The sequence below is a fragment of the Oncorhynchus gorbuscha genome, unplaced genomic scaffold, assembly GCF_021184085.1.
Source record: "Oncorhynchus gorbuscha isolate QuinsamMale2020 ecotype Even-year unplaced genomic scaffold, OgorEven_v1.0 Un_scaffold_722, whole genome shotgun sequence".
NCBI lineage: Eukaryota > Metazoa > Chordata > Actinopteri > Salmoniformes > Salmonidae > Oncorhynchus > Oncorhynchus gorbuscha.
Window position 1 is genome coordinate 321,726 of NW_025745779.1, and position 15,916 is coordinate 337,641.

At 42.0% G+C, this 15,916-nt stretch overlaps 1 protein-coding gene across 2 annotated transcripts in view; it reads right to left on the reverse strand.

The window, feature by feature from the left end:
* The window catches only part of LOC124019918 (receptor-type tyrosine-protein phosphatase O-like), a 55,710-nt gene that overhangs the window by 13,339 nt on the left and 26,455 nt on the right, over positions 1-15,916 (reverse strand). For both annotated transcript variants that reach the window (XM_046335365.1, XM_046335364.1), the window contains 4 exons: positions 12,984-13,065; positions 12,676-12,766; positions 12,397-12,473; positions 11,360-11,617 (listed from right to left, as the gene is read on the reverse strand). In XM_046335365.1, the coding sequence (XP_046191321.1) occupies positions 11,360-11,617; positions 12,397-12,473; positions 12,676-12,766; positions 12,984-13,065 (508 nt within the window). The remainder of the gene's footprint in view (positions 1-11,359; positions 11,618-12,396; positions 12,474-12,675; positions 12,767-12,983; positions 13,066-15,916) is intronic.

Below are 15,916 nucleotides of genomic sequence, written 5' to 3' on the forward strand. Positions count from 1 at the left end.
CATGAGGTGTGATACTAACTAGACTACATGAGGTGTGATACTAACTAGACTACATGAGGTGTGATACTAACTAGACTACATGAGGTGTGATACTAACTAGACTACATGAGGTGTGATACTAACCTTATAGGACTATGGACTAGACTACATGAGGTGTGATACTAACCTTATAGGACTATGGGCTAGACTACATGAGGTGTGATACTAACCTTATAGGACTATGGGCTAGACTACATGAGGTGTGATACTAACCTTATAGGACTATGGACTAGACTACATGAGGTGTGATACTAACCTTATAGGACTATGGGCTAGACTACATGAGGTGTGATACTAACTAGACTACATGAGGTGTGATACTAACTAGACTACATGAGGTGTGATACTAACTAGACTACATGAGGTGTGATACTAACCTTATAGGACTATGGACTAGACTACATGAGGTGTGATACTAACCTTATAGGACTATGGACTAGACTACATGAGGTGTGATACTAACCTTATAGGACTATGGACTAGACTACATGAGGTGTGATACTAACCTTATAGGACTATGGACTAGACTACATGAGGTGTGATACTAACCTTATAGGACTATGGACTAGACTACATGAGGTGTGATACTAACCTTATAGGACTATGGACTAGACTACATGAGGTGTGATACTAACCTTATAGGACTATGGACTAGACTACATGAGGTGTGATACTAACCTTATAGGACTATGGACTAGACTACATGAGGTGTGATACTAACTAGACTACATGAGGTGTGATACTAACTAGACTACATGAGGTGTGATACTAACTAGACTACATGAGGTGTGATACTAACTAGACTACATGAGGTGTGATACTAACTAGACTACATGAGGTGTGATACTAACCTTATAGGACTATGGACTAGACTACATGAGGTGTGATACTAACCTTATAGGACTATGGGCTAGACTACATGAGGTGTGATACTAACTAGACTACATGAGGTGTGATACTAACCTTATAGGACTATGGGCTAGACTACATGAGGTGTGATACTAACCTTATAGGACTATGGACTAGACTACATGAGGTGTGATACTAACCTTATAGGACTATGGGCTAGACTACATGAGGTGTGATACTAACTAGACTACATGAGGTGTGATACTAACCTTATAGGACTATGGGCTAGACTACATGAGGTGTGATACTAACCTTATAGGACTATGGGCTAGACTACATGAGGTGTGATACTAACTAGACTACATGAGGTATGATACTAACTAGACTACATGAGGTGTGATACTAACCTTATAGGACTATGGGCTAGACTACATGAGGTGTGATACTAACCTTATAGGACTATGGGCTAGACTACATGAGGTGTGATACTAACCTTATAGGACTATGGGCTAGACTACATGAGGTGTGATACTAACCTTATAGGACTATGGACTAGACTACATGAGGTGTGATACTAACTAGACTACATGAGGTGTGATACTAACTAGACTACATGAGGTGTGATACTAACCTTATAGGACTATGGGCTAGACTACATGAGGTGTGATACTAACCTTATAGGACTATGGACTAGACTACATGAGGTGTGATACTAACCTTATAGGACTATGGGCTAGACTACATGAGGTGTGATACTAACCTTATAGGACTATGGGCTAGACTACATGAGGTGTGATACTAACTAGACTACATGAGGTGTGATACTAACTAGACTACATGAGGTGTGATACTAACCTTATAGGACTATGGACTAGACTACATGAGGTGTGATACTAACCTTATAGGACTATGGGCTAGACTACATGAGGTGTGATACTAACCTTATAGGACTATGGGCTAGACTACATGAGGTGTGATACTAACTAGACTACATGAGGTGTGATACTAACCTTATAGGACTATGGGCTAGACTACATGAGGTGTGATACTAACTAGACTACATGAGGTGTGATACTAACTAGACTACATGAGGTGTGATACTAACTAGACTACATGAGGTGTGATACTAACTAGACTACATGAGGTGTGATACTAACTAGACTACATGAGGTGTGATACTAACCTTATAGGACTATGGGCTAGACTACATGAGGTGTGATACTAACCTTATAGGACTATGGACTAGACTACATGAGGTGTGATACTAACTAGACTACATGAGGTGTGATACTAACTAGACTACATGAGGTGTGATACTAACTAGACTACATGAGGTGTGATACTAACCTTATAGGACTATGGGCTAGACTACATGAGGTGTGATACTAACTAGACTACATGAGGTGTGATACTAACCTTATAGGACTATGGGCTAGACTACATGAGGTGTGATACTAACTAGACTACATGAGGTGTGATACTAACCTTATAGGACTATGGACTAGACTACATGAGGTGTGATACTAACCTTATAGGACTATGGGCTAGACTACATGAGGTGTGATACTAACCTTATAGGACTATGGGCTAGACTACATGAGGTGTGATACTAACTAGACTACATGAGGTGTGATACTAACCTTATAGGACTATGGACTAGACTACATGAGGTGTGATACTAACCTTATAGGACTATGGGCTAGACTACATGAGGTGTGATACTAACTAGACTACATGAGGTGTGATACTAACCTTATAGGACTATGGACTAGACTACATGAGGTGTGATACTAACTAGACTACATGAGGTGTGATACTAACTAGACTACATGAGGTGTGATACTAACCTTATAGGACTATGGGCTAGACTACATGAGGTGTGATACTAACTAGACTACATGAGGTGTGATACTAACTAGACTACATGAGGTGTGATACTAACTAGACTACATGAGGTGTGATACTAACTAGACTACATGAGGTGTGATACTAACTAGACTACATGAGGTGTGATACTAACTAGACTACATGAGGTGTGATACTAACCTTATAGGACTATGGGCTAGACTACATGAGGTGTGATACTAACTAGACTACATGAGGTGTGATACTAACTAGACTACATGAGGTGTGATACTAACTAGACTACATGAGGTGTGATACTAACTAGACTACATGAGGTGTGATACTAACCTTATAGGACTATGGGCTAGACTACATGAGGTGTGATACTAACTAGACTACATGAGGTGTGATACTAACCTTATAGGACTATGGGCTAGACTACATGAGGTGTGATACTAACTAGACTACATGAGGTGTGATACTAACCTTATAGGACTATGGGCTAGACTACATGAGGTGTGATACTAACTAGACTACATGAGGTGTGATACTAACTAGACTACATGAGGTGTGATACTAACCTTATAGGACTATGGGCTAGACTACATAATGAGATACTAACCTTATAGGACTATGGACTAGACTACATAATGAGATACTAACCTTATAGGACTATGGGCTAGACTACATGAGGTGTGATACTAACTAGACTACTTGAGGTGTGATACTAACCTTATAGGACTATGGACTAGACTACATGAGGTGTGATACTAACTAGACTACTTGAGGTGTGATACTAACCTTATAGGACTATGGACTAGACTACATGAGGTGTGATACTAACCTTATAGGACTATGGACTAGACTACATGAGGTGTGATACTAACTAGACTACTTGAGGTGTGATACTAACCTTATAGGACTATGGACTAGACTACATGAGGTGTGATACTAACCTTATAGGACTATGGACTAGACTACATGAGGTGTGATACTAACTAGACTACATGAGGTGTGATACTAACCTTATAGGACTATGGACTAGACTACATGAGGTGTGATACTAACCTTATAGGACTATGGGCTAGACTACATGAGGTGTGATACTAACTAGACTACTTGAGGTGTGATACTAACCTTATAGGACTATGGACTAGACTACATGAGGTGTGATACTAACCTTATAGGACTATGGACTAGACTACATGAGGTGTGATACTAACCTTATAGGACTATGGACTAGACTACATGAGGTGTGATACTAACCTTATAGGACTATGGACTAGACTACATGAGGTGTGATACTAACCTTATAGGACTATGGACTAGACTACATGAGGTGTGATACTAACCTTATAGGACTATGGACTAGACTACATGAGGTGTGATACTAACCTTATAGGACTATGGACTAGACTACATGAGGTGTGATACTAACCTTATAGGACTATGGACTAGACTACATGAGGTGTGATACTAACCTTATAGGACTATGGACTAGACTACATGAGGTGTGATACTAACCTTATAGGACTATGGACTAGACTACATGAGGTGTGATACTAACCTTATAGGACTATGGGCTAGACTACATGAGGTGTGATACTAACCTTATAGGACTATGGACTAGACTACATGAGGTGTGATACTAACTAGACTACTTGAGGTGTGATACTAACCTTATAGGACTATGGACTAGGCTACATGAGGTGTGATACTAACCTTATAGGACTATGGACTAGACTACATGAGGTGTGATACTAACCTTATAGGACTATGGACTAGACTACATGAGGTGTGATACTAACCTTATAGGACTATGGACTAGACTACATGAGGTGTGATACTAACTAGACTACTTGAGGTGTGATACTAACCTTATAGGACTATGGACTAGACTACATGAGGTGTGATACTAACTAGACTACTTGAGGTGTGATACTAACCTTATAGGACTATGGACTAGACTACATGAGGTGTGATACTAACCTTATAGGACTATGGACTAGACTACATGAGGTGTGATACTAACTAGACTACTTGAGGTGTGATACTAACCTTATAGGACTATGGACTAGACTACATGAGGTGTGATACTAACTAGACTACTTGAGGTGTGATACTAACCTTATAGGACTATGGACTAGACTACATGAGGTGTGATACTAACTAGACTACTTGAGGTGTGATACTAACCTTATAGGACTATGGACTAGACTACATGAGGTGTGATACTAACCTTATAGGTCTATGGACTAGACTACATGAGGTGTGATACTAACCTTATAGGACTATGGGCTAGACTACATGAGGTGTGATACTAACCTTATAGGACTATGGACTAGACTACATGAGGTGTGATACTAACCTTATAGGACTATGGGCTAGACTACATGAGGTGTGATACTAACCTTATAGGACTATGGGCTAGGCTACATGAGGTGTGATACTAACCTTATAGGACTATGGACTAGGCTACATGAGGTGTGATACTAACCTTATAGGACTATGGACTAGACTACATGAGGTGTGATACTAACCTTATAGGACTATGGACTAGACTACATGAGGTGTGATACTAACTAGACTACTTGAGGTGTGATACTAACCTTATAGGACTATGGACTAGGCTACATGAGGTGTGATACTAACCTTATAGGACTATGGACTAGACTACATGAGGTGTGATACTAACCTTATAGGACTATGGACTAGACTACATGAGGTGTGATACTAACCTTATAGGACTATGGACTAGACTACATGAGGTGTGATACTAACTAGACTACTTGAGGTGTGATACTAACCTTATAGGACTATGGACTAGGCTACATGAGGTGTGATACTAACCTTATAGGACTATGGACTAGACTACATGAGGTGTGATACTAACCTTATAGGACTATGGACTAGACTACATGAGGTGTGATACTAACCTTATAGGACTATGGGCTAGACTACATGAGGTGTGATACTAACCTTATAGGACTATGGACTAGACTACATGAGGTGTGATACTAACCTTATAGGACTATGGGCTAGACTACATGAGGTGTGATACTAACTAGACTACATGAGGTGTGATACTAACCTTATAGGACTATGGACTAGACTACATGAGGTGTGATACTAACCTTATAGGCCTATGGGCTAGGCTATATGAGGTGTGATACTAACCTTATAGGACTATGGACTAGACTACATGAGGTGTGATACTAACCTTATAGTACTATGGGCTAGACTACATGAGGTGTGATACTAACCTTATAGTACTATGGACTAGACTACATGAGGTGTGATACTAACTAGACTACATGAGGTGTGATACTAACTAGACTACATGAGGTGTGATACTAACTAGACTACATGAGGTGTGATACTAACCTTATAGGACTATGGGCTAGACTACATGAGGTGTGATACTAACTAGACTACATGAGGTGTGATACTAACCTTATAGGACTATGGGCTAGACTACATGAGGTGTGATACTAACCTTATAGGACTATGGGCTAGACTACATGAGGTGTGATACTAACCTTATAGGACTATGGACTAGACTACATGAGGTGTGATACTAACTAGACTACATGAGGTGTGATACTAACCTTATAGGACTATGGGCTAGACTACATGAGGTGTGATACTAACTAGACTACATGAGGTGTGATACTAACTAGACTACATGAGGTGTGATACTAACTAGACTACATGAGGTGTGATACTAACTAGACTACATGAGGTGTGATACTAACTAGACTACATGAGGTGTGATACTAACTAGACTACATGAGGTGTGATACTAACTAGACTACATGAGGTGTGATACTAACTAGACTACATGAGGTGTGATACTAACTAGACTACATGAGGTGTGATACTAACTAGACTACATGAGGTGTGATACTAACTAGACTACATGAGGTGTGATACTAACTAGACTACATGAGGTGTGATACTAACTAGACTACATGAGGTGTGATACTAACTAGACTACATGAGGTGTGATACTAACTAGACTACATGAGGTGTGATACTAACTAGACTACATGAGGTGTGATACTAACCTTATAGGACTATGGACTAGACTACATGAGGTGTGATACTAACTAGACTACATGAGGTGTGATACTAACTAGACTACATGAGGTGTGATACTAACTAGACTACATGAGGTGTGATACTAACTAGACTACATGAGGTGTGATACTAACTAGACTACATGAGGTGTGATACTAACTAGACTACATGAGGTGTGATACTAACCTTATAGGACTATGGGCTAGGCTACATGAGGTGTGATACTAACCTTATAGGACTATGGACTAGACTACATGAGGTGTGATACTAACTAGACTACATGAGGTGTGATACTAACCTTATAGGACTATGGGCTAGACTACATGAGGTGTGATACTAACCTTATAGGACTATGGGCTAGACTACATGAGGTGTGATACTAACCTTATAGGACTATGGACTAGACTACATGAGGTGTGATACTAACTAGACTACATGAGGTGTGATACTAACTAGACTACATGAGGTGTGATACTAACCTTATAGGACTATGGGCTAGACTACATGAGGTGTGATACTAACTAGACTACATGAGGTGTGATACTAACCTTATAGGACTATGGACTAGACTACATGAGGTGTGATACTAACCTTATAGGACTATGGACTAGACTACATGAGGTATGATACTAACCTTATAGGACTATGGACTAGACTACATGAGGTGTGATACTAACTAGACTACATGAGGTGTGATACTAACCTTATAGGACTATGGGCTAGACTACATGAGGTGTGATACTAACTAGACTACATGAGGTGTGATACTAACTAGACTACATGAGGTGTGATACTAACCTTATAGGACTATGGGCTAGACTACATGAGGTGTGATACTAACTAGACTACATGAGGTGTGATACTAACCTTATAGGACTATGGGCTAGGCTACATGAGGTGTGATACTAACCTTATAGGACTATGGACTAGACTACATGAGGTGTGATACTAACCTTATAGGACTATGGACTAGACTACATGAGGTATGATACTAACCTTATAGGACTATGGACTAGACTACATGAGGTGTGATACTAACTAGACTACATGAGGTGTGATACTAACCTTATAGGACTATGGGCTAGACTACATGAGGTGTGATACTAACTAGACTACATGAGGTGTGATACTAACTAGACTACATGAGGTGTGATACTAACTAGACTACATGAGGTGTGATACTAACTAGACTACATGAGGTGTGATACTAACTAGACTACATGAGGTGTGATACTAACTAGACTACATGAGGTGTGATACTAACTAGACTACATGAGGTGTGATACTAACTAGACTACATGAGGTGTGATACTAACTAGACTACATGAGGTGTGATACTAACTAGACTACATGAGGTGTGATACTAACTAGACTACATGAGGTGTGATACTAACTAGACTACATGAGGTGTGATACTAACTAGACTACATGAGGTGTGATACTAACTAGACTACATGAGGTGTGATACTAACTAGACTACATGAGGTGTGATACTAACTAGACTACATGAGGTGTGATACTAATAGACTACATGAGGTGTGATACTAACTAGACTACATGAGGTGTGATACTAACCTTATAGGACTATGGGCTAGACTACATGAGGTGTGATACTAACCTTATAGGACTATGGGCTAGACTACATGAGGTGTGATACTAACCTTATAGGACTATGGACTAGACTACATGAGGTGTGATACTAACTAGACTACATGAGGTGTGATACTAACCTTATAGGACTATGGGCTAGACTACATGAGGTGTGATACTAACTAGACTACATGAGGTGTGATACTAACTAGACTACATGAGGTGTGATACTAACTAGACTACATGAGGTGTGATACTAACTAGACTACATGAGGTGTGATACTAACTAGACTACATGAGGTGTGATACTAACTAGACTACATGAGGTGTGATACTAACTAGACTACATGAGGTGTGATACTAACTAGACTACATGAGGTGTGATACTAACTAGACTACATGAGGTGTGATACTAACTAGACTACATGAGGTGTGATACTAACTAGACTACATGAGGTGTGATACTAACTAGACTACATGAGGTGTGATACTAACTAGACTACATGAGGTGTGATACTAACTAGACTACATGAGGTGTGATACTAACTAGACTACATGAGGTGTGATACTAACTAGACTACATGAGGTGTGATACTAACTAGACTACATGAGGTGTGATACTAACCTTATAGGACTATGGACTAGACTACATGAGGTGTGATACTAACTAGACTACATGAGGTGTGATACTAACTAGACTACATGAGGTGTGATACTAACTAGACTACATGAGGTGTGATACTAACTAGACTACATGAGGTGTGATACTAACTAGACTACATGAGGTGTGATACTAACTAGACTACATGAGGTGTGATACTAACCTTATAGGACTATGGGCTAGGCTACATGAGGTGTGATACTAACCTTATAGGACTATGGACTAGACTACATGAGGTGTGATACTAACTAGACTACATGAGGTGTGATACTAACCTTATAGGACTATGGGCTAGACTACATGAGGTGTGATACTAACCTTATAGGACTATGGGCTAGACTACATGAGGTGTGATACTAACCTTATAGGACTATGGACTAGACTACATGAGGTGTGATACTAACTAGACTACATGAGGTGTGATACTAACCTTATAGGACTATGGGCTAGACTACATGAGGTGTGATACTAACCTTATAGGACTATGGGCTAGACTACATGAGGTGTGATACTAACCTTATAGGACTATGGGCTAGACTACATGAGGTGTGATACTAACTAGACTACATGAGGTGTGATACTAACTAGACTACATGAGGTGTGATACTAACTAGACTACATGAGGTGTGATACTAACTAGACTACATGAGGTGTGATACTAACTAGACTACATGAGGTGTGATACTAACTAGACTACATGAGGTGTGATACTAACTAGACTACATGAGGTGTGATACTAACTAGACTACATGAGGTGTGATACTAACTAGACTACATGAGGTGTGATACTAACCTTATAGGACTATGGACTAGACTACATGAGGTGTGATACTAACTAGACTACATGAGGTGTGATACTAACTAGACTACATGAGGTGTGATACTAACTAGACTACATGAGGTGTGATACTAACTAGACTACATGAGGTGTGATACTAACTAGACTACATGAGGTGTGATACTAACCTTATAGGACTATGGGCTAGGCTACATGAGGTGTGATACTAACCTTATAGGACTATGGACTAGACTACATGAGGTGTGATACTAACTAGACTACATGAGGTGTGATACTAACCTTATAGGACTATGGGCTAGACTACATGAGGTGTGATACTAACCTTATAGGACTATGGGCTAGACTACATGAGGTGTGATACTAACCTTATAGGACTATGGACTAGACTACATGAGGTGTGATACTAACTAGACTACATGAGGTGTGATACTAACCTTATAGGACTATGGGCTAGACTACATGAGGTGTGATACTAACTAGACTACATGAGGTGTGATACTAACTAGACTACATGAGGTGTGATACTAACTAGACTACATGAGGTGTGATACTAACTAGACTACATGAGGTGTGATACTAACTAGACTACATGAGGTGTGATACTAACTAGACTACATGAGGTGTGATACTAACTAGACTACATGAGGTGTGATACTAACTAGACTACATGAGGTGTGATACTAACTAGACTACATGAGGTGTGATACTAACTAGACTACATGAGGTGTGATACTAACTAGACTACATGAGGTGTGATACTAACTAGACTACATGAGGTGTGATACTAACTAGACTACATGAGGTGTGATACTAACTAGACTACATGAGGTGTGATACTAACTAGACTACATGAGGTGTGATACTAACTAGACTACATGAGGTGTGATACTAACTAGACTACATGAGGTGTGATACTAACTAGACTACATGAGGTGTGATACTAACTAGACTACATGAGGTGTGATACTAACTAGACTACATGAGGTGTGATACTAACCTTATAGGACTATGGGCTAGACTACATGAGGTGTGATACTAACTAGACTACTTGAGGTGTGATACTAACCTTATAGGACTATGGACTAGACTACATGAGGTGTGATACTAACCTTATAGGACTATGGACTAGACTACATGAGGTGTGATACTAACCTTATAGGACTATGGACTAGACTACATGAGGTGTGATACTAACCTTATAGGACTATGGACTAGACTACATGAGGTGTGATACTAACCTTATAGGACTATGGACTAGACTACATGAGGTGTGATACTAACCTTATAGGACTATGGACTAGACTACATGAGGTGTGATACTAACCTTATAGGTCTATGGGCTAGGCTACATGAGGTGTGTTAATCTTGTCTTTACATATCCCAAATAATATCTGTTCAGCGTTTAAAGTAGTTCTCGTGCAACTAGAGTTGTTTGGTTTGTTAAAGTTTGAAATCAGTGTTGTTGGTTGGTCATGTGATGCTGTAGACCCACTCACATATCCCAGTCTGAAGTTCCTTATGGTCCACTCTGGAGACTCTGACTCCAACAGCATCTCCACACTGATCTCTCCGTAGGTCACCGGCTCATCTGTGAATGGCCAGTAGTGGTCACACTTCACCCTGCGTCTCTCGTTGCACTGCGTCAGCATCACAATGATGTGGCTCTTCTGCTGCAGGATCATGTTCCAGAAGTCGTTCCTCGTCTCAGGCAGAGGACCCTGGGTAGCGATGTACTCTCTGGGTGATTTATAACCCTGTAGAAAACCAGTTGGTATGTACTGTTACTAACTGGTATGTAGCTGGTGTGTAGTGGTACTAACTGGCATGTAGATGGTATGAACTGGTACAAACTGGTATGTAGTTGGTATGTACTGGTACTTACTGGTATGTAGTTGGTATGTACTGGTACTTACTGGTATGTAGTTGGTATGTACTGGTACTTACTGTTATGTAGTTGGTATGTACTGGTACTTACTGGTATGTAGCTGGTGTGTAGTGGTACTAACTGGTATGTAGTTGGTATGTACTGGTACTTAATGGTATGTAGTTGGTATGTACTGGTACTTACTGTTATGTAGTTGGTATGTACTGGTACTTACTGGTATGTAGCTGGTGTGTAGTGGTACTAACTGGTATGTAGTTGGTATGTACTGGTACTTAATGGTATGTAGTTGGTATGTACTGGTACTTACTGTTATGTAGTTGGTATGTACTGGTACTTACTGGTATGTAGTTGGTATGTACTGGTACTTACTGTTATGTAGTTGGTATGTACTGGTACTTACTGGTATGTAGTTGGTATGTACTGGTACTTACTGGTATGTAGTTGGTATGTACTGGTACTTACTGGTATGTAGTTGGTATGTACTGGTACTTACTGGTATGTAGTTGGTATGTACTGGTACTTACTGGTATGTAGTTGGTATGTACTGGTACTTACTGTTATGTAGTTGGTATGTACTGGTACTTACTGTTATGTAGTTGGTATGTACTGGTACTTACTGGTATGTAGTTGGTATGTACTGGTACTTACTGGTATGTAGTTGGCGTTGATGTAGTCTGATCCCTCGTCGTTATGTAAATAGATCACCTTCACTCTGCTGAAGTCATCTGGGGAAAGTCATGGTTCTATTCAGTACTCATCAGTGATCCTGTCTGGTCCTACAGACAAACTACCATGTTAAAGCATACTGTTATATATGGCTTAGTGTCTGCTACTGTTTCCTGTCTGGTCCTACAGACAAACTACCATGTTAAAGCATACTGTTATATATGGCTTAGTGTCTGCTACTGTTTCCTGTCGGACACTCACACGGCAGGATGTTGGTGTAGCGGTTCTTGGGTCTGTTGATAGGCAGGTCTGCTGCATCATGGGAAAGATCCAGACCTACGCTCTTCAGCTCCTACAACATGACAGACACATGACAGACACATGACAGACACATGACAGACACATGACAGACACATGACAGACACATGACAGACACATGACAGACACATGACAGACACATGACAGACACATGACAGACACATGACAGACACATGACAGGCCATGAGCGACGACTCAAACACAATATCTAATCCAGCTTTAACATGATCATTAGGTCATCAGAATACTACCTCAAACTGCAGAGAGAACTTGTAGGCGGAGTCTTTGCTCATGTCTTTGAGGTACGCATCAAAGTCATCCATCTGGACAGGGCTGAAACACAACACACAGAACAGTCATCCATCTGGACAGGGCTGAAACACAACAGTCATCCATCTGGACAGGGCTGAAACACAACACACAGAACAGTCATCCAGCTGGACAGGGCTGAAACACAACACACAGAACAGTCATCCAGCTGGACAGGGCTGAAACACAACACACAGAACAGTCATACAGCTGGACAGGGCTGAAACACAACACACAGAACAGTCATCCATCTGGACAGGGCTGAAACACAACACACAGAACAGTCATCCATCTGGACAGGGCTGAAACACAACACACAGAACAGTCATCCAGCTGGACAGGGCTGAAACACAACACACAGAACAGTCATCCAGCTGGACAGGGCTGAAACACAACACACAGAACTGTCATCCATCTGGACAGGGCTGAAACACAACACACAGAACAGTCATCCAGCTGGACAGGGCTGAAACACAACACACAGAACAGTCATCCAGCTGGACAGGGCTGAAACACAACACACAGAACAGTCATCCAGCTGGACAGGGCTGAAACACAACACACAGAACAGTCATCCAGCTGGACAGGGCTGAAACACAACACACAGAACAGTCATCCATCTGGACAGGGCTGAAACACAACACACAGAACAGTCATCCATCTGGACAGGGCTGAAACACAACACACAGAACAGTCATCCATCTGGACAGGGCTGAAACACAACAGTCATCCAGCTGGACAGGTGACAGGGCTGACAGGGCTGAAACACAACACACAGAACAGTCATCCATCTGGACAGGGCTGAAACACAACACATGGAACAGTCATCCAGTTGGACAGGGCTGAAACACAACACACAGAACAGTCATCCATCTGGACAGGGCTGAAACACAACAGTCATCCAGCTGGACAGGGCTGAAACACAACACACAGAACAGTCATCTAGCTGGACAGGGCTGAAACACAACAGTCATCCAGTTGGACAGGGCTGAAACACAACAGTCATCCAGCTGGACAGGGCTGAAACACAACAGTCATCCATCTGGACAGGGCTGAAACACAACAGTCATCCAGCTGGACAGGGCTGAAACACAACACACAGAACAGTCATCCAGCTGGACAGGGCTGAAACACAACAGTCATCCAGCTGGACAGGGCTGAAACACAACACACAGAACAGTCATCCAGCTGGACGGCTGAAACACAACACACAGAACAGTCATCTAGCTGGACAGGGCTGAAACACAACACACAGAACAGTCATCCAGCTGGACAGGGCTGAAACACAACACACAGAACAGTCATCCAGCTGGACAGGGCTGAAACACAACACACAGAACAGTCATCCATCTGGACAGGGCTGAAACACAACACACAGAACTGTCATCCATCTGGACAGGGCTGAAACACAACACACAGAACAGTCATCCAGCTGGACAGGGCTGAAACACAACACACAGAACTGTCATCCATCTGGACAGGGCTGAAACACAACACACAGAACAGTCATCCAGCTGGACAGGGCTGAAACACAACACACAGAACAGTCATCCATCTGGACAGGGCTGAAACACAACACACAGAACTGTCATCCATCTGGACAGGGCTGAAACACAACACACAGAACAGTCATCCAGCTGGACAGGGCTGAAACACAACACACAGAACAGTCATCCAGCTGGACAGGGCTGAAACACAACACACAGAACAGTCATCCAGCTGGACAGGGCTGAAACACAACACACAGAACAGTCATCCAGCTGGACAGGGCTGAAACACAACACACAGAACAGTCATCCAGCTGGACAGGGCTGAAACACAACACACAGAACAGTCATCCATCTGGACAGGGCTGAAACACAACACACAGAACAGTCATCCATCTGGACAGGGCTGAAACACAACACACAGAACAGTCATCCATCTGGACAGGGCTGAAACACAACAGTCATCCAGCTGGACAGGGCTGAAACACAACACACAGAACAGTCATCCATCTGGACAGGGCTGAAACACAACACATGGAACAGTCATCCAGTTGGACAGGGCTGAAACACAACACACAGAACAGTCATCCATCTGGACAGGGCTCACAGTCATCCAGCTGGACAGGGCTGAAACACAACACACAGAACAGTCATCCAGCTGGACAGGGCTGAAACACACACACAGTTGGACAGAACAGTCATCCAGCTGGACAGGGCTGAAACACAAACACAGAACAGTCATCCAGCTGGACAGGGCTGAAACACACACAACAGTCATCCAGCTGGACAGGGCTGAAACACAACACACAGAACAGTCATCCAGCTGGACAGGGCTGAAACACAAACACAGAACAGTCATCCAGCTGGACAGGGCTGAAACACAACACACAGAACAGTCATCCAGCTGGACAGGGCTGAAACACAACACACAGAACAGTCATCCAGCTGGACAGGGCTGAAACACAACACACAGAACAGTCATCCAGCTGGACAGGGCTGAAACACAACACACAGAACAGTCATCCAGCTGGACAGGGCTGAAACACAACACACAGAACAGTCATCCAGCTGGACAGGGCTGAAACACAACACACAGAACAGTCATCCAGCTGGACAGGGCTGAAACACAACACACAGAACAGTCATCCATCTGGACAGGGCTGAAACACAACACACAGAACAGTCATCCATCTGGACAGGGCTGAAACACAACACACAGAACAGTCATCCATCTGGACAGGGCTGAAACACAACAGTCATCCAGCTGGACAGGGCTGAAACACAACACACAGAACAGTCATCCATCTGGACAGGGCTGAAACACAACACATGGAACAGTCATCCAGTTGGACAGGGCTGAAACACAACACACAGAACAGTCATCCATC